Below are 18906 nucleotides of genomic sequence, written 5' to 3' on the forward strand. Positions count from 1 at the left end.
CGTGATCGTCGCTTTCGTCGTCCGTGTCCTCCCAACAGTGGTCCCGAGGGTCATCCACACTGCTGACATCCCGGACCCAGGGCACGATCAACTCCCGCGGGCATTACTCTGGCCATTAAGGCCGGAGCGTGCCCATCTCTCCACTTCCGGATTTCGCTGACGTCATCAAACGGCGCCATGCACCACTCAAGCCCGCGCCACCAGGAAGAAAGCACTCTACCAGCACGGGGGGTTCATAACCCGGTCCCGGCACGTCTCACCGTGGATCTTCACCACCCCACTGGCGTCTCCACCTGCGACCGTGTTCACTCCGTCTGTCCTCTGGACATTTTGAGAAAGGAATTTTATTTAGAACAATAAAGGAACTGAAACAAAACCAGGCTCGATGGCCGTAAACAGTGCAAAAAGGGGAAAACACAAACTAGCCCGCAGGCGTGTGGCCATTGCCAGAACTCAAAAACTACACTCATAAGTTACCAGGTTCACACCAATGTTCACCAAATAGTTCACTAAAATGTCGCCGCTTCAGAGGGGTGGAGTCACAGACTTTTAACAGTTGTCAGAATTGGCTTCAGCTGTAGCCATCACCTGGAGCCAATCCAGACACTCAGTTGGCTCACAAATTTCTGTTCTCAAAATTAAACTTCTCCATGGTCATCACGCAATGTCTTTGCAGTCAGCGTGTCAGCAACATTTTAGCTGATGGTAAGTGGCTGTGAAAATGAACTGTTGTGTAAAAGTGTACAGCCTGCCCTGCGTTCAGTCTAAGTACCATTGTCAACATATCTGAGCCGAGAGGAACACGTCCAGTTCTGCTTTCATAATGAACTTAATTGAGGAAAATAAATGACCATGATTGGCTCCCACTCTGTCTGAAATTGCATCTAAAACAGACCCCAGACGTGCATTCAAGCTATCAGAGGCCCACTCTCTCATAAGCATTATGGCTTCGTTTATTATTTTTGGCAATGCATCACCTATGTTTTTGGTAGCAAAAGATTTTTAATCGAATTTTAATCATCCATAAGGCAAACTGAACTGACTAATGCTGTGTGCACGCTGATTAAAGCAAAGACGGCATTTCGCAAACATCTACAGATTTAATCAGATGCTGACCACAAAATAGGAAAAATATTAAATATAGTATAAATATTAATAAAGAATATTAAATCTCTGTTTGCAGCGGTTTCGTCATGCTAGAGTCCGTGTGTGATAATTCAGGCTAAACATCTGTTTCAATCAGTTTGGATGTCAAATTCTACCACAGTCCTCATGCTAGTGGTCATGTTAGTTAACAATCCGGGTTTAATTGTCACTGATATGAAAAGCCTCTGATGTGAAAAGTCATTTTTCTCTTGTCTGTAATGAGGTCTACCATCCTATGGAGATCAGTAATTGCATCTGACTTGCTGCAGTCGAGGTGAGTCACCTCTGTGTGTCCCAGCAGTGCAGAATGCGAATATCAATGTGTCAGATGCTAAAGTAATCTGTGACAGCACATCACATCACCATATCACAGTGTTTTACAACTTTATCAACGCTTGAATTATCCACATTGTATGTGTTTCACAACCAAGGCCACAAATTCATGTATTCATCTGCCATTCTCTAATTGTCAAATGTTAAAATGACAACTGACTAATTCAAAGAGTCTATACTGGCAGTTGAGTGGCAAAAAAATAACAGGCCCCAGAGATAAAGAGATGAATGGATGAATGGCTGAGTGGACACCTCAGTGCTTCGCTGTAGTCATATCATGAGTCCGTTTTACAAAAAGCCATCAATTATTCAAGTTTGCAACTGTTTTTCTCTCGCCCTTCATGACCTGAATGAATATGCAGTAACCACTTTGAATTCACTTCCAGCCAATTTATTTCGTAATTACCCTTTGGACCCTGTCCCTTTGTGAAGTCTCTCAGCTCTTTTCTGGTCACTTTGGTGTTAAAACATCATGCAAGAAAAAGGGAAGCAGGGCAATTCACCGACTCTATGATTTAATGTTTCCATTTAATGGTGTGCATTAAATATGCTACCTAAATATCTAGATTTTTAGATTCGATGGCCTGAAACCCCAAGGGACAGTAAAAAGAAAATCTTATCAAAGGCGAAAAACCTATAAATGAGTATGTGGGATTTTTGCAGGTTGTGAGAGTGCCAACCCTGCCCATGGTCAGCCCGGCTCATGGCCAGCCCCAACCATTAAATGTATCAACCAATGGGAAAATGTCCAGACATTTGTTCAGACATTTCATCTTACCTTTTGAAACATCCTACCGAGGCATTATGCGCAAGCGCAGAACAACAAAAAACGCCAGAACACCGGGAAAACAAGTACTCAATGTGTTTTTTGATACCTTTTATATGTCTATAATATATTTGATATATTTATGCACGCTGCATCACTGGGCTAAAAAGAGGACAGATTTTCACTTCTCTTTCAAGACGGAAACAGACTTAAACACATTTTATAGTTTATATTGCTTTTATGTATTTGGTGAAAGAGAATTTACACTTGCCTAATTGTTAAATAGTACTGTACTGTTAAATAGTGTTGTACAGGAATCAGACAAAATGCACTTTTTCTTTAACATGTGGTTAAAGAGGCCATGTAGGCTTTGGTATATTAAAATAACACAAATTACATTACACAAACACAAAACCAAATACAAGCGTTGTATTCCAGTCTCTCAAGCACAATAGTATAAATAACAATATACAATATAGTATAAATTTCATATACAGAAATAATACCATGAGTTTACATAAAGTGCAGTTGCAATGTGTTGTTTAGGATGGTGATGGTGAGGTGACGGTGATAGGACGGCTAAACTTCTGCACAGCCTGTTGCAGTCTGTTCCTGTGCTGTTTGGTGACTGCTCCATACTAGGCTTTGATGGAGGAACACAGGATGAACTCAATGACTGCTGAGTAGAACTGATGACCAGTTCCTGTGGGAGACTGAGCCTCTTCGGTTGTCTCAGGAAGTGCATTGTCTGCTTTTTCAGGATGGAAAATATGTTGGTCTCCCACTTCAATTCCTGTGAGATGGTGGTACCCAGGAACTTGAAGGTCTGCACAGAAGACACTGGGCTGTCTGATATGGTGAGGGGGAGCAGTGTTGAGGGACATCTCCTGAAGTCCATTGTCATCTCTACAGTCTTGTGCTTGTTCAGCTCCAGGTTGTGCTGACTGCACCAGAGTACCAGCTGCTGAATTTCCTGTCGGTATGCAGATTCGTCACCATCCTGAATGAGTCCAATAATACTGCTGTCATCTGCACCTTCAGGAGTGTAGAGGCAGAAGAGCAGTGGGGACAGGACTCATCCTTGAGGGGCACCGTTACTGTTTCAGAAGTGATCTCCCCCAGCCTTACTTGCTGTCAGGAAGCTGGTGGTCCACTGACAAGTATCAGGTGACACGTTGAACTGGGAGATTTTGGAGATATGGCACAATGGCATTGAAAGCCGAGCTAAAGTCATCAAACAGGACTCTAACATATGTTCCTGGACGGTCGAGGTGTTTCAGGATATAACGCAGCCTCATATTCACTGTATAAACCGACCTGTTTTGCCCAAACAGGAAAACTGCAAGTAGTTCCAATCAAGAATGAGTGGGCAGGGCTGGCCGTCTTGCAACCTGCAATGAGAATTAGTTGCAAAATATGGGATGTCCCAGCTAATTCACTACAGATGGCAAATGACGTACGTCAACATGAAGATTTTTGTATTGTCTGTCATCCACAGCCCCAGTATATGAAGCAGATTTAGGCTCATTTTCCCATTCATGGATTAGTCCAAGCCTAGTCCAAGCAAATGTTTTTGCTGTGCGCAAATGCTCCACGGTCCGGCACGAACCGTTTCATGGACACAGACCATTGTTTGAGAAACACTGCTATAGTAGACCTGTTGGGCTTCAGTTTTGCGGGTATTTCTCAATGGCCACTGACTAAAATGGGTTACAGACAGATAAAAAAGTTGCGTATTTGTCCTTCCCGTATCACTCAATTATCAACAAACAGCAAACGCATCACACAGAATAATTTCAAAGGGAATGTTTAATATTGTCTGACTGGTGCCTGAAAGTCGTGCTGACGAGAATTGCTCGTGACCTTCCAGTTTTGTGACCTTCCAGTGTTTTTATTTTACAACTTGCCGTTTGCAGCAGGCAGTGGCTCATTGTAAAGTGTGGAACAGGTAGTAGACATGATGAATAAAGCTTTCTTCTCAAAGTGCTCTCATCCTGTGGCTTTTTTTGTTTTTGTGCGTAGCGTCTGCACATCCCCGCTCTACGTCATGCTTTAATAGCTGACCTTTCAGAAAAACCGCTTGCCTGGAGGTAATCACTGCAATTACAATTACCTCCACTTAAGAATTTCCACAATAGTCCCAAATTTGGGTTTTTCAGATCCTTTGCACCCTGAATGGGCATAGTTGTCCTTTATTTCTTTTCTGTTAATAGTATTTGCTTTATTATTGTGTATACAGCGAGAAAATCTTTAAAGGCAGTCTCACGCTGAGAGTGCACTGGTGCCTTTTGTTTTTCCAAAAGCATATTGTTGCTGTACCAGTTTCATAATGTGCTTTTTAAATAGTAATAAGGGTCTAAATAAGTGTTTCATTGCTCACACTGCTGATTATTTGAAAAGAAAATGGAGTAATGAGACTAATTCACCAAGAGGCAATATATATTAACAGTATTTACACAATAACTAGACTGAAAATCAATGACAACTTGTCACAATACCACAGAGCTGTGCACAATAGAGTCCAATGAGTCATAAATAAGCTATAGGCTTGACACCCGGTTCATACAGGTGTGTTTTTTTTGGTGAATGCTCGGAGGCCAGTGTTAGAGTTAAGGAGTATGAAATTGCTCTGCTCTGGTGAATGATGCTCTGTAAGACATGTCAGGGACTGACATCATTCAGAGAATAAATCAGCTCTCTTTCATGCACCAGTGAGTCCTTTCATTGTAGCAAATGCTTATAGATTTATAGTTGTTGTGGTGAGGCTGAAACCACAAAATGCAATGAAACTGGTCAAGATGAAGATCCAGGAAACTTAAAAAAAGTTGTATCACAAGGGACAATTTTAAACCCAGCCAGACACTGGTGGCCCAAAAAGGGCAATTTCCTCACAATGCTGAGCAATAATGCATTACTCAGTAATATGTTACTGTGATATTACAACCTTATTGGCCCAAATTTCAAACCAAATCTGGTCATGAATCAGAGCTGATATTTGAAGTACATTATAGCCAAGTATATTATTTGATGTCACCTACTTGAAGAGATTTTTTTCTTTGTCTCAGGCTTTAAAAACTGCATAAATTAACCAGAATCAGCATTTCATAAAATAAACATTTGCTATTGCTGCAATATTAATATGGTGTGTCGTATTCATGTATCATTTGTTGTTGTTGAAGAGATTAATAGATTTAATTGAATTATTTGTGGCAGTAACATTGCTACTACAAGGCATTACATTTCTATCAAAAAATGAATGGAAGTCAGTATTTCTTTTTTGCACAGTTAATTTGTAGTTTGTAGACAGTACCTCACACAATATACTTTAGTGCAGTCATGTATTCCTAACACTCCACTTTCAGTTAAAATATATGGTTGTAAAGTGCCAAAAACCCATTATATAATTTAAAGAGGCACTCAAATAGTTGTTGTAGTTGTTGTGGTTGCCTTTGCCTCCTGCGTTGCAACTGCCCTGGTAGTGATATCACAAGAAAAAGTAATGTAAAAGTAAAGTAAAGTAATTACTTTAACTAATTAAAACTAAGCAATAAATAAATTAATGTTACTCTTCCTGAGTCATTTGCCCAACAGCGTTTCCTCTAAAGAAAGAGATGAAAGACACGAGTGAGAGACCTCACTCTGATGAATTTATTAATAGAAGATTCAGGCTAAGCATGATTCCAATTGCTCTTGAAACTAAGAGACAAAGACTTTTCAGATTTGACCCCTTGGTGTGTCAGGGACACATCCCTAAATTAATGGAGGGTGACTCATGTTTGACGGCACTGTCCGCTGTTCCAAAGTGCACTGCGGGGGCTTAAGACAATCTTCCCTGTAAGCCCCTGATTGAGTCACAAATCTGTTACTTACTCAGATGGTAAAGTCATATTGTAAACTGTTGGTTTGATTTCTTTCCTCCGCAGAAAAGTTTTGTGTATATTTTTATCAGTGTATGCTTATGAATAACAATTGCCGCAACGCGGCGAGATGCAGGCATCTCTTTCATTGACCGCCGTTTCTGAACATGAACCAGGGATACCTGGAGATGTTTTCCATTCTCAGTAGTGCTGGGGGCTAACATGTAACACAATTCAGCAGCAGCATCGCTAGCAAAACAGCCATGGCATGACAGCGGCAGGAATAGTATAGAAACAGCTGGCACCACAAGAAAAAAAAAACGGAATTTCCATATTCATGGCAATATACGCCCAGTTGCAGGACTGGTGCAATTTTGTCAGATTGCCGCATTGTGTGAAAGGATTTGAGGAGGCGCAGGTGAAGCCCATTGTTAAAAATCATTACAGGGCTGTGACATCAAAGGGAGAAACGGCCCCATATGACACTGAAATGGGTTTGAAGATGGGAGGAAAAAAATGCTATGGAATGAGACTGGTATAGCCTTCATGGCCCCAGACTAATTGGCCTCTCAGTTCATAAGAATAACCTCTATCGGAACATATTTACAAACGACCTTGATGCTCCTTTAATGCAGTGGATCCTAGCGTGTTGCTCGCAAATAGTGTCTGATGAAATCCAATATGGTACCATCCAGCCATTCACCTAACCAGCAAGTTTTTTTTCATCCCCAAGAAGGATGAAGGTTTGAGGCCCTGTACTGACTACTGGGACCTGAGCAAAATAATCATAAAGAACAGTTACCATAAAACTCACCCATATGGCCCTCAACGCTCACTCTGGTGCTGCGTATAACACAAAACTTAACCTACACTTTGCCTATAACCTCATTCGCATGAGGGAGGGCAAAACTCATCTTCATCACACCCACCGGTCATTATGAAAGCCTTGTCAACCCATTTAGACTCTGTGACATACCCACCATCATCAAGAACACCCTGAAGGACATGTTGGGACAGTGGGTATATGCTTACCTTGATGATGTTCTTGTCTACTCACCTTCCTTGGATACCCATATTCAACATGTTCGGGTAGTGCTCAAGAGTTTGCTTGCCCACCGATTGCACTGTAAGTTGGAAAAGTGTGCCTTCCACCAGCTCCCCACCAAATTGCTGGGTTTTACCATCTCGTCCCAGGTTGTGGCCAACATGAAGCGGTGGTGTTGTGGCCCATACCCACGAGGCTCAAACAACTACAGCGATTTCTTGGGTAAAAAAATCTGATTCAGAATCAGAAAACATTATTAATCCTGAAGGAAATTGATTAAAATTTCTATTGTCTATTCACCCCTCCAGCCATTCCACTTCTGACATGTGTGTGCTTTGGGCAGTGGTGGCCTAGTGGGGCAGAGGTGGCCTAGTGGGGGAAGTGGGGGCCTAGTGGTTAAGGAAGCGACCCCTTAATATGAAGGTTGCCGATTCGAATCCACATCCATTGAGTAAAGCACCGTCCCCACACACTGCTCCCCGGGCACCTGTCATGGCTGCCCACTGCTCACAAAGGGTGTTGGGTTAAAGAGGACACATTTCGTTGTGTGCATGTGTGCTGTGCTGCAGTGCTGCATGACAAGGATTAAACTTCACTTTCATCTAAGCCTTCTCTGCATTATGTCACCAATTCACCACTGCTCCTGTTCTTCGCCACGCAGACCCAGCCTTCCCTTTCATCGTGGAGGTAGACGCGTCAGATGTCATAATGGTGCTATCTATGATGTTACTTCTCCCACAAATTCAACCTGTCACAGCAGCGTTATGGGGTGGGGGACCGTGAGGTTTTGGGCTTTGTAACAATGGCACCATTGGCTACAGGGCTGCAACCTTCCTAGTTTGAATCGTTCATTAAACCTCCTCTCTATCACTTAATCCAAACAATTAAACCCACATCATTAAACCCTCTTTTTGGAACAATTTGACTTCTGCCTCTCCGACCATCATTGGACCTCTGTGCGATGGTCCCTGGAGATGCAAATAGCGTTTCCTCTAGATGCATGTATGTGCCTGTCAGCTATCGTTCAACAGTCGTCAAGTGGGGCAATTCATCCACTCTATCCAGACACTCGCGACGTCAACAAACCCTGTTGTGTATACACCAAGCATTCTGGTGGCCATCCTTGGCTCAGGATCTTTGTGAGTACATCAACACATATGAGGAGTGATGGAATCTTTGGTTCGAGGTCCAAAGATTCCATCACTCCTTAGTCAGGCCCAGTACACCCTTTGACAATCCATTGGCTGCCCTGGACACACCTGGCCCTGGATTTCATCACCGGACTCTGAGGGTCTCAACATCTTCCTCACCATTGTTACCTGGTTTTTTAACCAGACAGTTTATATATTTTCCCTCCCTGTTCCGATCAGCCGCTACCACATACTCAACTGAATCAAGCCTGTTACATATCGCCTTCAACCCCCACCAACTCTCCGAATCCATCCGATATTCCACATCAACCAACTCAAGCCTTTTATCACCTCACCACTTCACCCTTCAGGTCCTTCTCTGTCTCCTCCCATGTCATCGACGGTGTTCCAGTCTGCACTGTTGAGCAGATCCTGTACTCTCGTCGCCGTGGCTGTGGCACCCAATATCTCATCCAAGTCTGATGAATGTGCCAATAGAGATCACACCACAACTACTGCTTGATAGCAAAGAGGTCTCAATACAGAACGTGTCACACACTTTTCATAGATCCAGTGAATGTCAATAGAGATTATGTTTCAATAACCACTGCTGTTCTACCACAATTCTGTCTCGTAGTTTTTTTTTCCAGAACATGACGTGATTCAGCACTGCTATCAGCTTTGATAAATGAATTAAATGGAGAACAGTCTAGTCCAGAACAGTCAAAATTTGGACTGAATGTATTTCTCATGCGTGATTAACATCTCACAGGCTGGCCTAAACGTTCTGTTCAAGAGGAAGGTACCTGAATTGTATTGTTTTTTTATTTATTTATTAATTATTATGTTCTCTTCATTTTATATATGTAATGTAGCCACTACAGTTATCAACACCTTACAAAAAAAATCCACCTGCCATACTGAAGCTTGGTTCAAGCTGTGCTGTCTTTCTCTATCTTTTTCTCCTGTCTTTCTCTGTAACATTGGTACCTTTTTACATACAATATTTACATGTAACTGCAATAATAATCTACTGGTGTTAATAAATTAGAAACTTTTCATCCTTTTAACCTCTATTGTGCCATGCCTCTTTCTGCCAGGTAACATCAAGTTGGAGTGGTTTGAATACAGTGCTTTTGTGTGTAGAGAGAGAGATTTTTTTACTCTATTCTCTTCAGTTTTTACAAAAAATTTAATATGTCTCCATGTCTCCTGCTGTATTTTGCATAATTGCCAAGTACAAACTTCTATATAGATACGGGGAATCACTTGGAGATGGCAGTGTTGCATGAGCCTCTAATATCTTCTTTCTGAGGTCCAGACTGATTTTCGTTTGTCTTTGACATGGCGAGTGTTGGATAAAATATATTTTTTTAAAGTTGATTTCATGCCTTATGATGTTGATTAATAATGTTGATTATTCAACATCATAAGACATGAAATCAACTTTAAAATCATATTTTTTATCCATCATAGTAAGAAAAGGAATTATGGTGTAGAAAAAGCCTCAGACCAGTCATATTCTACTTTCTTAAAAATAATGACACATTTTTTAACTTCTCTATTCAATTTCACTATTCTTCATTCTTTTTTTTTTCATTTTCTAATAATCTATTTAAGAACCAAAAAAACAGACAATTCATTAGCAAGATTATTATTACTAAAGAATGTTTGCATTTACAGATAATGTTATAAAGCCACCACGAGGCCCAAGTCTGGGATTGGCTGAGAGCCATACACAGGTTGCCACACAGGAGATAAATAGTTTAAAAGAAGACATCCCCACACCCTTCTCAGAACCTGAAAAACTATAGCCATGTCCCGAGTGTGGTAAGCTATTCAGTCAACGATCTTCGCTTGAAATCCATTTGAGAGTTCACACTGGTGAAAAGCCATTTCATTGTCCAGAATGTAATAAGTATTTTTCACAAAGGCCAAATCTTATAAGACACCAGTTAGTGCACACTGGTGAAAAGCCATTTAAGTGTGAAAAATGTGATAAAGTTTTTTCACAAAGCTCAAATCTCAAGACCCACCAGAAGATTCACACAGGAGAGAAGTCCTACCAATGCAAAATGTGTGATAAGAGTTTTGCCCATAAAGCCACTCTGATATTTCATGAGAGGAAGCATACTGGTGAACGGCCATACCAGTGTGCTGAATGTGGGAAGACCTTTGTTCACGCATCCACCCTGAAAGAGCATGAGAGAAATCACAATAAGAAGCTGCTCATAAACAAAAAGAAAAGAGGCGTGCTCAAAAAAGCAAAACAGCCAATGAGTTGCAACACTGCAGAGACCCAGGGTCAGTTGCAGGGTCATACACAGGCTCCATTAAACATGCCAATGGTGGATACACCACAAAAACAACAATCGCTGCTTATCAACAAAGACATGTACTGCACATGCTGCCCAGTGGATGTCGTTGCAGTGGATGCGGCGGAAAAAAATACATCATATCAACACCAACCGAAAGCGGCATTTTGATACTTAAACTTCACTCCAACTACAGGCAGAACAATGCAAATACAAACCCCACAAAAGGCCAGCAATGTTAGCTGAAAGACGCTGGCACTCTTCATGATAAGCCCTGTAGCATTACCACAAAAAGCATATATACAAAAGCCCGGACATTTATAAATTCAAGAGATTCAAGATTAAAGAGAGGTTCATTGTCAGTACAACAGTATACACAGTACACAATTTACTGAAATTGTCATGTGACCGGGAGCACCATAGAAACCATAGAAACCATGTAACTCCCATAAATTGGCAAGATGGCCACTGCCAGCTACTCAGTCATTGATTGCCCTGAACAGCAAACTGACTAGGTCGACTTATTGTCAACCAGCCATTGTCTACGTTGAAAATAAGACCTTGTCCCTCATCTCCTCCTCTCATCATATATACAATATATAAATGTATATACACACTAAACTAAACTACACTAAACTACTAACTTAAATACTGATTTACAGACTATAAACGAAATGCAAAGCTTTTCTGTACAACGAACAAGGACAACATCATCTAGGATCCTTGTAAGTGAATATTAGTGCTGCACGATTAATCTAATCGCGATGTCAGTCTGTGCGATTACATGAACGCAAAAAGCTGCGATTTAAATCATTAGTACATGGATGGGATCGGCAACATATCCGATCCATTCTCTCATTCTCTAAAAGTTTGCGAGCTGACTAAAGTCTCACTTCAGTCGGATGTGACGTGTTTGGTCACATGACTTTCGATTCGGAGACATATGGGTCGACGCTGCATGACGAGCTGCATCGTACGTCAACGTCGTCGCCATATTGTCGTTCGACAGTAATGTAAAAGAGTTTTTTGTGATTTATTGTAGAATATTGTATTTTGAAAGCACTTGGCATTTCAGGTTGTTATAAGTAGTTTGTATGTTTCACTTTGAAATTAAACATTTAACTATTAGTATGCGACTTTTCATTGATATACAAGCAAGTGTCCTTTATCATATCATATTGCTGTTAAATTAACCAATAGAAATTAAAGAGACTGGAAGTTCCGCCTTATGCTTTTCTGAACATAACTGGCAGTAGCCGTTTTTCTGTCTTTTCTGTGGCACTGCGTACTTGCTTGCAGTTCTCAAAAATAGATCTGCATCCCTTGTTGATAGCTCCATAAATGAGCTAAACGTACGTGCACCCGATCTCACTTCCGTTTGTTGAGTGTTTTTTCATGTTTTCAAAGTAGCACTAATAGCGTTAGCTATTAGAATAGAATAGAAAAGAGAGTCCAGACGTTCTGCCATGCTTGTATTTACTAAACACTGAACAGCGGTATGCACTCACATCAGATCACAGTACAACCCACTTCTAAACACCCCCTATCCAGAACATGAACTCACTAATCCCACTAGCATTCACCCAGACCGTGTGTCAACCTCTCCCGGAACGCCTTGGAGGCTGGCAAATGCAAATGAACCCAGCGCTATTAGCTGTCAACGCTACATTACCCCCCCTCATAACAGAACACAGCGCCCTCGCTGTCACCAGTCCCCCACACTACCCTGTCACCTGTCCACATACTACCCTGGTGCCCGCCGTCTTCTCATCGAATGCTGGCCAGTAGTCACTTTTGGGGTCGCCTCGGCCAGACGCCCTGCTCCCGGCTCTCCTTCTTCTGCCGTCACAGCCCCCTTGTCTAGTCCACTGTCCCTTGGACTTGACCGATGAACCACATCCTCCAGGTATGGTGCCAGCCGGTCGCAGTGAAGCACCATCTGTTTGTTTGCCATTGTCTTCACACGATACAGTAGTAATAATGGCACATGCTCATCCCAATCCTGTTGGTGCTGGCTGGTGAGCATGGCCAACTGAGTAGCCAGGGTCCTGTTGAACCTCTTGACCAACCCGTCGCTCTGAGGGTGGAGTGGAGTTGTCCTTGTTTTGGAAATCCCCAAGTGGCCACACAGCTCTGACACCAGGCTGGACTTGAAGTTACGTCCTTGGTCACTGTGTAGCTCCTGTGGGATGCCGAATTGACAAAACATCCCCTCCATCAGGCAATCAATCACTGTGGCCGCTTCCTGATTGGGATGGCGTAACCAACATGTATCTATTTCCTCGCCTAGTTGTCGGAAAGGGCCCCAGCACGGGCCACACTCTCCATTGGTGCCCCCCGCCTGCATGTCTGTGTAGACCTGCAGGCCCCACTACATGTCCCAGGAATTCTGTTTCCCGGCAGAGCAGTTTACACTTCTTGAGGTTTAGCAAGAGTTGTGCCTGCTGGAACACCAACTTCAAGTTCGCCAGTGCCATCCCATAGTCTGTCGCATGCCCCAAGAGGTCATCCAGGTGCACAATGCAGGTGAAGGCCGTCTTCTGGTGCGCCTCCAGGGCCAATGGCACCTGCCAGTAGCCAGACCTTAGGTCAAGCGAGCTGAACCAGGTGGAAGGCTGTCCAGGGCCTCATCAATGCGGGGAAGCGGGTATCAGTCCTTCATCGTCACCGCATTCAGCCGCCTGTAGTCTACACAGAAGCGCACTGCCCAATCTTTTTTCTTTACTAGTACCACCGGTGAAGCCCAAGGGCTCTGGGATGGCTGAGTGATGCCCGCAGCCAACATCTCCTTAATCTTGTTGTCTACCTCATCCCTCAGTGACAGTGGGAGGTGCCGCACTCTCTGCCGGATGGGTACGGCATCCCCCGTATTGATCCCATGCTCCGCCAAGCTTGTACGGCTGCAGCCTCTTATTGTTTACCGCAAACAGATGACCCAACCTGTGTTCTTGTGGTCCTGTTAGCTGGACAGGCCTCTTCATGCCCCAGTGTGGAGTCAGGGCCAATGTACCCCCCCCCCCCCCCCCCCCCCCCCACACACACACACACACACACACGTAACTAGGGCACGGCCGGGCACACTTCCATCCCCAGTCTGGCCAAAGCATTAAACCCCAGGATACAGTCATCAGTAATGTCAGCCCCAAAGAAACACTGTTCACATGTGGCAGTCCCCACTCGAAGCTCTACCACCTGCTGGCCTTGCATGTCCACCACCTGACCCGTCACCGTCTCCAGCCGGGTGGAGGTGGACCGCTACTGATTCCTGTGCAGTATAAGATTTGGTTTGACTAGACTGATGGTAGAGCCAGTGTCAACCAAGGCCACCACTTCAGAAACGCATCAAGTTCTAAGCTGGCCCTGGCCACCTCTTGGAGCTCTTTATAAGCTGTACTTACCAGCCACTCAACATCCGCCACCAAGGGTCCTAGCTTCTCTCCAGGCTGTCTATCCCGATGATGCAGCTACTCCTTGACCCGCATTGGCCACTCCCACTCATCAAAGCACCATTTCAACGAGGCCACCAGTCTTGCCCAGGTCACCTCACCCTTGGCCAGGTCTACTAGTACCTGGAGGGCAGATCCCTCTAGTACCGTGGTGAGCTGCACTGTTTTACGCTCTCGCTCCAGCCCGTAAACTCAAACTGCCGCTTGTATGCTATCCAGGAGCTCTTTCCATCGCATCGCTGCACCTTTGGCAGTGTCAATATTCCAGCGGAGGTGCCCCACGATGAGGAGTCTGCTCTTGGCTAACAACGTGGGAAGGCGGAGACAAATCCAAAGGCTCGCGTAACAGGCTATCTATCCTGCGAACCAGGCGGGGGTGCCGCTCCCCCTCACTTCGGGAGAGTGACTTCTTCCCCAGGGCCATGAGCCGGACAGCTCCCATGGACACACGTTCTTTGTGGTGAATAGCAAACCTGTGAAGGGATCTTCGGGAGAGAAAACTCTTCCGGTCTGTAGGTCTCCATGACCACCTGAGCACCCGTGCTGCACAGCTCCTTCTCGCCCTTGGTTGCCTCCGCCGTTCCTGGTCGTAGCTTTGTCCTGTCGCGTCTTAGCTGCATTTCTTCTGCCAGCATCGGAAATGTCGGATGCGCCTTGTGATGGCTGGAAAATCGTTTTTTGGAAGCAAGCTCACGTCTTATCCACTCTTTATTTAATTCTCCCCATCCCACTTCTGACACCATCGTAGCGAGGGGTGTGGATGGGGAGTAAAGAGAGTCGAGACGCTCTGCCATGCTTGTATTTATTAAACACTGAACAGCGGTATGCACTCACATCAGATGTTGTGGTTTCCAAGCATTGGATTCGTACAGTTTCCTCTCTCTTTACTTGGATATTAAATACCTCTGAACTTGAACCCGGAACTGAAGAAACAGAACAAGATCAATAAGACTTAACTTTCACCTTTATTTTACAAGTATTGTGGAAATTGTTTATTGCTTAATGTTATGTACTGTGTGTTGAGATTGAAATTCTTTATCGGTTAGCTAAATTCTCAGAGTGCACTCAGTAGTTAGAGAAACGTGAATTCATATATCTGTTTTTATTTCAGAATGTGATAGGTGCTTTTCACATAGCTCAAGTCGTAAAAAACACAAGTTAGTGCACACAGGTGAGGTGCCATATCAGTGCCATGAATGTGACAGGTGTTTTTCACGAAGAGCAAATCTCAGAAAACATTAGTTGAGGCCAAAATGTCATAAGTGTTTGCTAGTGCACACTGGTGAAAAGTCATATCAGTTCCCAAAAAATGAGGCTCCAGCAAACATGCCAATGGAGGTTATACGACAAAAACAACAGTAACTTCTCTACCACAAAGACTCCGTAGAGCAGTGCAAGCAGCAGCTGCACACACTGCCCACAGTCCCAATAGATGTGCCGGAAGAGAATATCACATCAACAACAAATGCTGCACTAGAGCAAAGAGTCCTTACAGCGAGACATGCAGCAGGACCATGCCACAGTAACCACCGCTCTGCACAATGGGCATAACTCAGGTGAATTTGTCATAGATCCAGTGAATATGCCAAGAGACATCATATCCCAATAACCACTGCTGTTCTACCACAATTCTGTCTCATAGTTCTGTTTTCCTGAACATGACATGAACCTTGGCTGGAGGACAGCGCTGCCATTGGCTTTGATCGTTTAATTATATGGAAAACATTCCAGAATGTTGTCAATTAAATGAATTAAAAACTATGTAAAAATTTATAATGAACTTAATTTGGACAGAATTGATTTCTCATGTGTGATTAACATCATTTGTTGATTAACCTTTGGAAGCACAGACTTCCGACTGTGTTCCTTGAAACATTGACTCCTGAAGAGGCCAGGTCAACAACAATTATCGTGGCAGAGGTTCGGGGGTCCTCTGACTATTTTCCTCTCCAAAGTTCTTGAAATCCTGCGCTTACAGCCAGGTTTGTTTCTTACAGAATATTTCTCCATGTCTCTTGCTGTACTTTGCATAATTGCCAAGTACAAACTTCTATATAGATACGGGGAATCAATTGGAGATGGCAGTGTAGCATGAGCCTCTAATATCTTCTTTCTGAGGTCCAGACTGATTTCCTTATGTCTTTGACATGGGGAGTGTTGGATATAAAATATTGTTTTAAAGTTGATTTCATGCCTTATGATGATGAAATCAACTTTAAAATCATATTTTTTTTATCCATCATAGTAGAAAAGGAATTATAATTAAGCCTCAGATCAGTAAGATTCTACTTTCTTAAAAATAATGAAGAATTTAAAAACTTCTATATTCAATTTCACTATTCTTGATTCTTTTCTTTTTTTTCATTTTCTAATAATCTTATTTAAGAACAAAAAAAACAGACAATTCATTAGCAAGATTATTATTACTAGGGAATGTATGCATTTACAGATAATGTTATAAAGCCACCACCATACACAAACCATACACAGGTTGCCACACAGAAGATAAATAGTTTAAAAGAAGACATCCCCACACTCTTCTCAGAACCTGAAAAACTATAGCCATGTCCCGAGTGTGGTAAGCTATTCAGTCAACGATCTTCGCTTAAAATCCATTTGAGAGTTCACACTGGTGAAAAGCCATTTCATTGTCCAGAATGTAATAAGTATTTTTCACAAAGGCCAAATCTTATAAGACACCAGTTAGTGCACACTGGTGAAAAGCCATTTAAGTGTGAAAATTGTGATAAAGTTTTTTCACAAAGCTCAAATCTCAAGACCCACCAGAAGATTCACACAGGAGAGAAGTCCTACCAATGCAAAATGTGTGATAAGAGTTTTGCCCATAAAGCCACTCTGATATTTCATGAGAGGAAGCATACTGGTGAACGGCCATACCAGTGTGCTGAATGCGGGAAGACCTTTGTTCACGCATCCACCCTGAAAGAGCATGAGAGAAATCACAATAAGAAGCTGCTCATAAACAAAAAGAAAGGAGGCGTGCTCAAAAAAGCAAAACAGCCAATGAGTTGCAACACGGCAGAGACCCTACAGCAGCAGGAGTCGCAGGGTCATACACAGGCTCCATTAAACATGCCAATGGAGGATACACCACAAAAACAACAATCGCTGCTTATCAACAAAGACACTGTACAGCACCACAAGCAGCAGCTGCACAGACTGCCCAGTGGATGTCGTTGCAGTGGATGCGGCGGAAAAAAATACATCATACCAACTCCAATCGTACCGGTATTTTGGGACGAGGCAGATCTCCTTTTAAATGAATGAATGTCGATCAAGCCCAAAGTTGAATACAAAATTACAGGACCATAAATTGGACAATTTCATATGTCAGACATATATTTACAACCAAGATGCAAATAAATAGATTTTTGAAAATAATCTCAAAAGGTATAAATCTGCATAAAGGTTTTTTTTTTTTAAATATACTAAAACTTCACTCCAACTACATGCAGAACAATGCAAATACAAACCCCACAAAAGCCAGCAATGTTAGCTGAAAGACCCTGGCAGTCTTCATGATAAGCCCTGTAGCATTACCACAAAAAGCATATATACAAAAGCACAGAGTCAAGAGATTCAAGGCCCTAAACGAGAACATTAGTATTAGAGGGGTGCTGTGGCTAAAGCCGGCATTTGTTCGTATAATAAACCAGTGGAAACTTACTTGCGTCCTTGCACTCAGTCATACCGGGTTTCTCGTTCCCACCAACACGCACTCTCTTTCTGTTCCGCGTCAGAACCGTGACAGAAATACTGTTTCATACAGACCCTCAATAGTGCAATCGTAAAAGAAAGAAAAATATAAATGTATATGCTAGTGGTGGGCCGTTAATGGCGTTAACGTGCTGCGTTAACGTGAGACTCTTATCGGGCGATAAAAAAAATATCGCCGTTAATCTATTCACAAAGTTGGGTTGGGAGCTGGGTCTATACTACACAAGCTATTGTGCTGGAGTTAAATGGTTACACTAGATTTATAAGTATATTTCTTCTTCTTGTGTCTTTTAATTTCTTATTTCCTAAAGACTTTTATTTTGTTTTTGAGACCCGGTTCATGTCTCTTGGACACATGGCGTGAGCTGTGAGGTGCGTGGGGTTTGTGTGCAAAAAGTTATTTCTTTCATTTTAATTTATGTACATATTAGGAATATTTTGCATGTGTGTTATTTTGTGAATATTTTTTATGTTCTTTTAATACTGTATATTGTAGAGAGAGGTGCAGAAAGACGCGATGTTCTGACGCGACCTTGCTTTTTGTACAGGAATACAGTATTGTAAATTGTGAATGCTTTATGTTAATGTTCAATTCTCTTGGACACATGGCGTGAGTTGTGAGAGAGAGAGGTGCAGAAAGACGCGATGTTCTGACTGACCTTGCTTTTTGTACAGAATACACTTTGCACAGAAAATCTCTTGGGTGTCAGCTCATCATTTGTGGTTCAAGAAACGAAATCAAAAAGTTACACAACGCAGAAGAAGAACCGCTACACTATGATGACTTTCACCTTGATATTTTAGCGCGGATGTATACCTAGCCGAATTGCACTGTAGGGGGCGAGAACGAGTCTTCAAACTGTGAAATTACCACATCAAACGTGACGTGGTAACATGGATGCTGCTATTTAACTGAATAAACAGTTGGTAAAAACAAGTACATCTTATTGAACATAATTTATTTTCATCACCAATTATCATAGTAGAACAGCTTTCTCAAGCAGTTTGTGATGCATTTTGGAAACAGGAGATGAGCCCCTGGTCTAATGCACCACCTGGTTTGAGAAACCAGTTCTCAAAGACTTACTTTTAGTCATTATTTGGGTAGCACACATATTCTGAATGGCTTC

At 42.7% G+C, this 18906-nt stretch overlaps 1 protein-coding gene across 1 annotated transcript; it reads left to right on the forward strand.

Moving 5' to 3' along the window:
- The first annotated feature begins 10093 nt into the window (after positions 1 to 10093).
- LOC114768145 (zinc finger protein 879-like) lies at positions 10094 to 17326 on the forward strand. Its single transcript, XM_028960286.1, has 5 exons — positions 10094 to 10107; positions 10211 to 10581; positions 11892 to 11944; positions 16601 to 16704; positions 16804 to 17326. Exons 1-5 carry the CDS (start codon positions 10094 to 10096, stop codon positions 17324 to 17326), a joined length of 1065 nt encoding a protein of 354 aa, XP_028816119.1.
- The last annotated feature ends 1580 nt before the right edge of the window (positions 17327 to 18906 follow it).

The sequence above is a fragment of the Denticeps clupeoides genome, chromosome 2 (genome assembly GCF_900700375.1).
Source record: "Denticeps clupeoides chromosome 2, fDenClu1.1, whole genome shotgun sequence".
NCBI classification, from domain to species: Eukaryota; Metazoa; Chordata; class Actinopteri; order Clupeiformes; family Denticipitidae; genus Denticeps; species Denticeps clupeoides.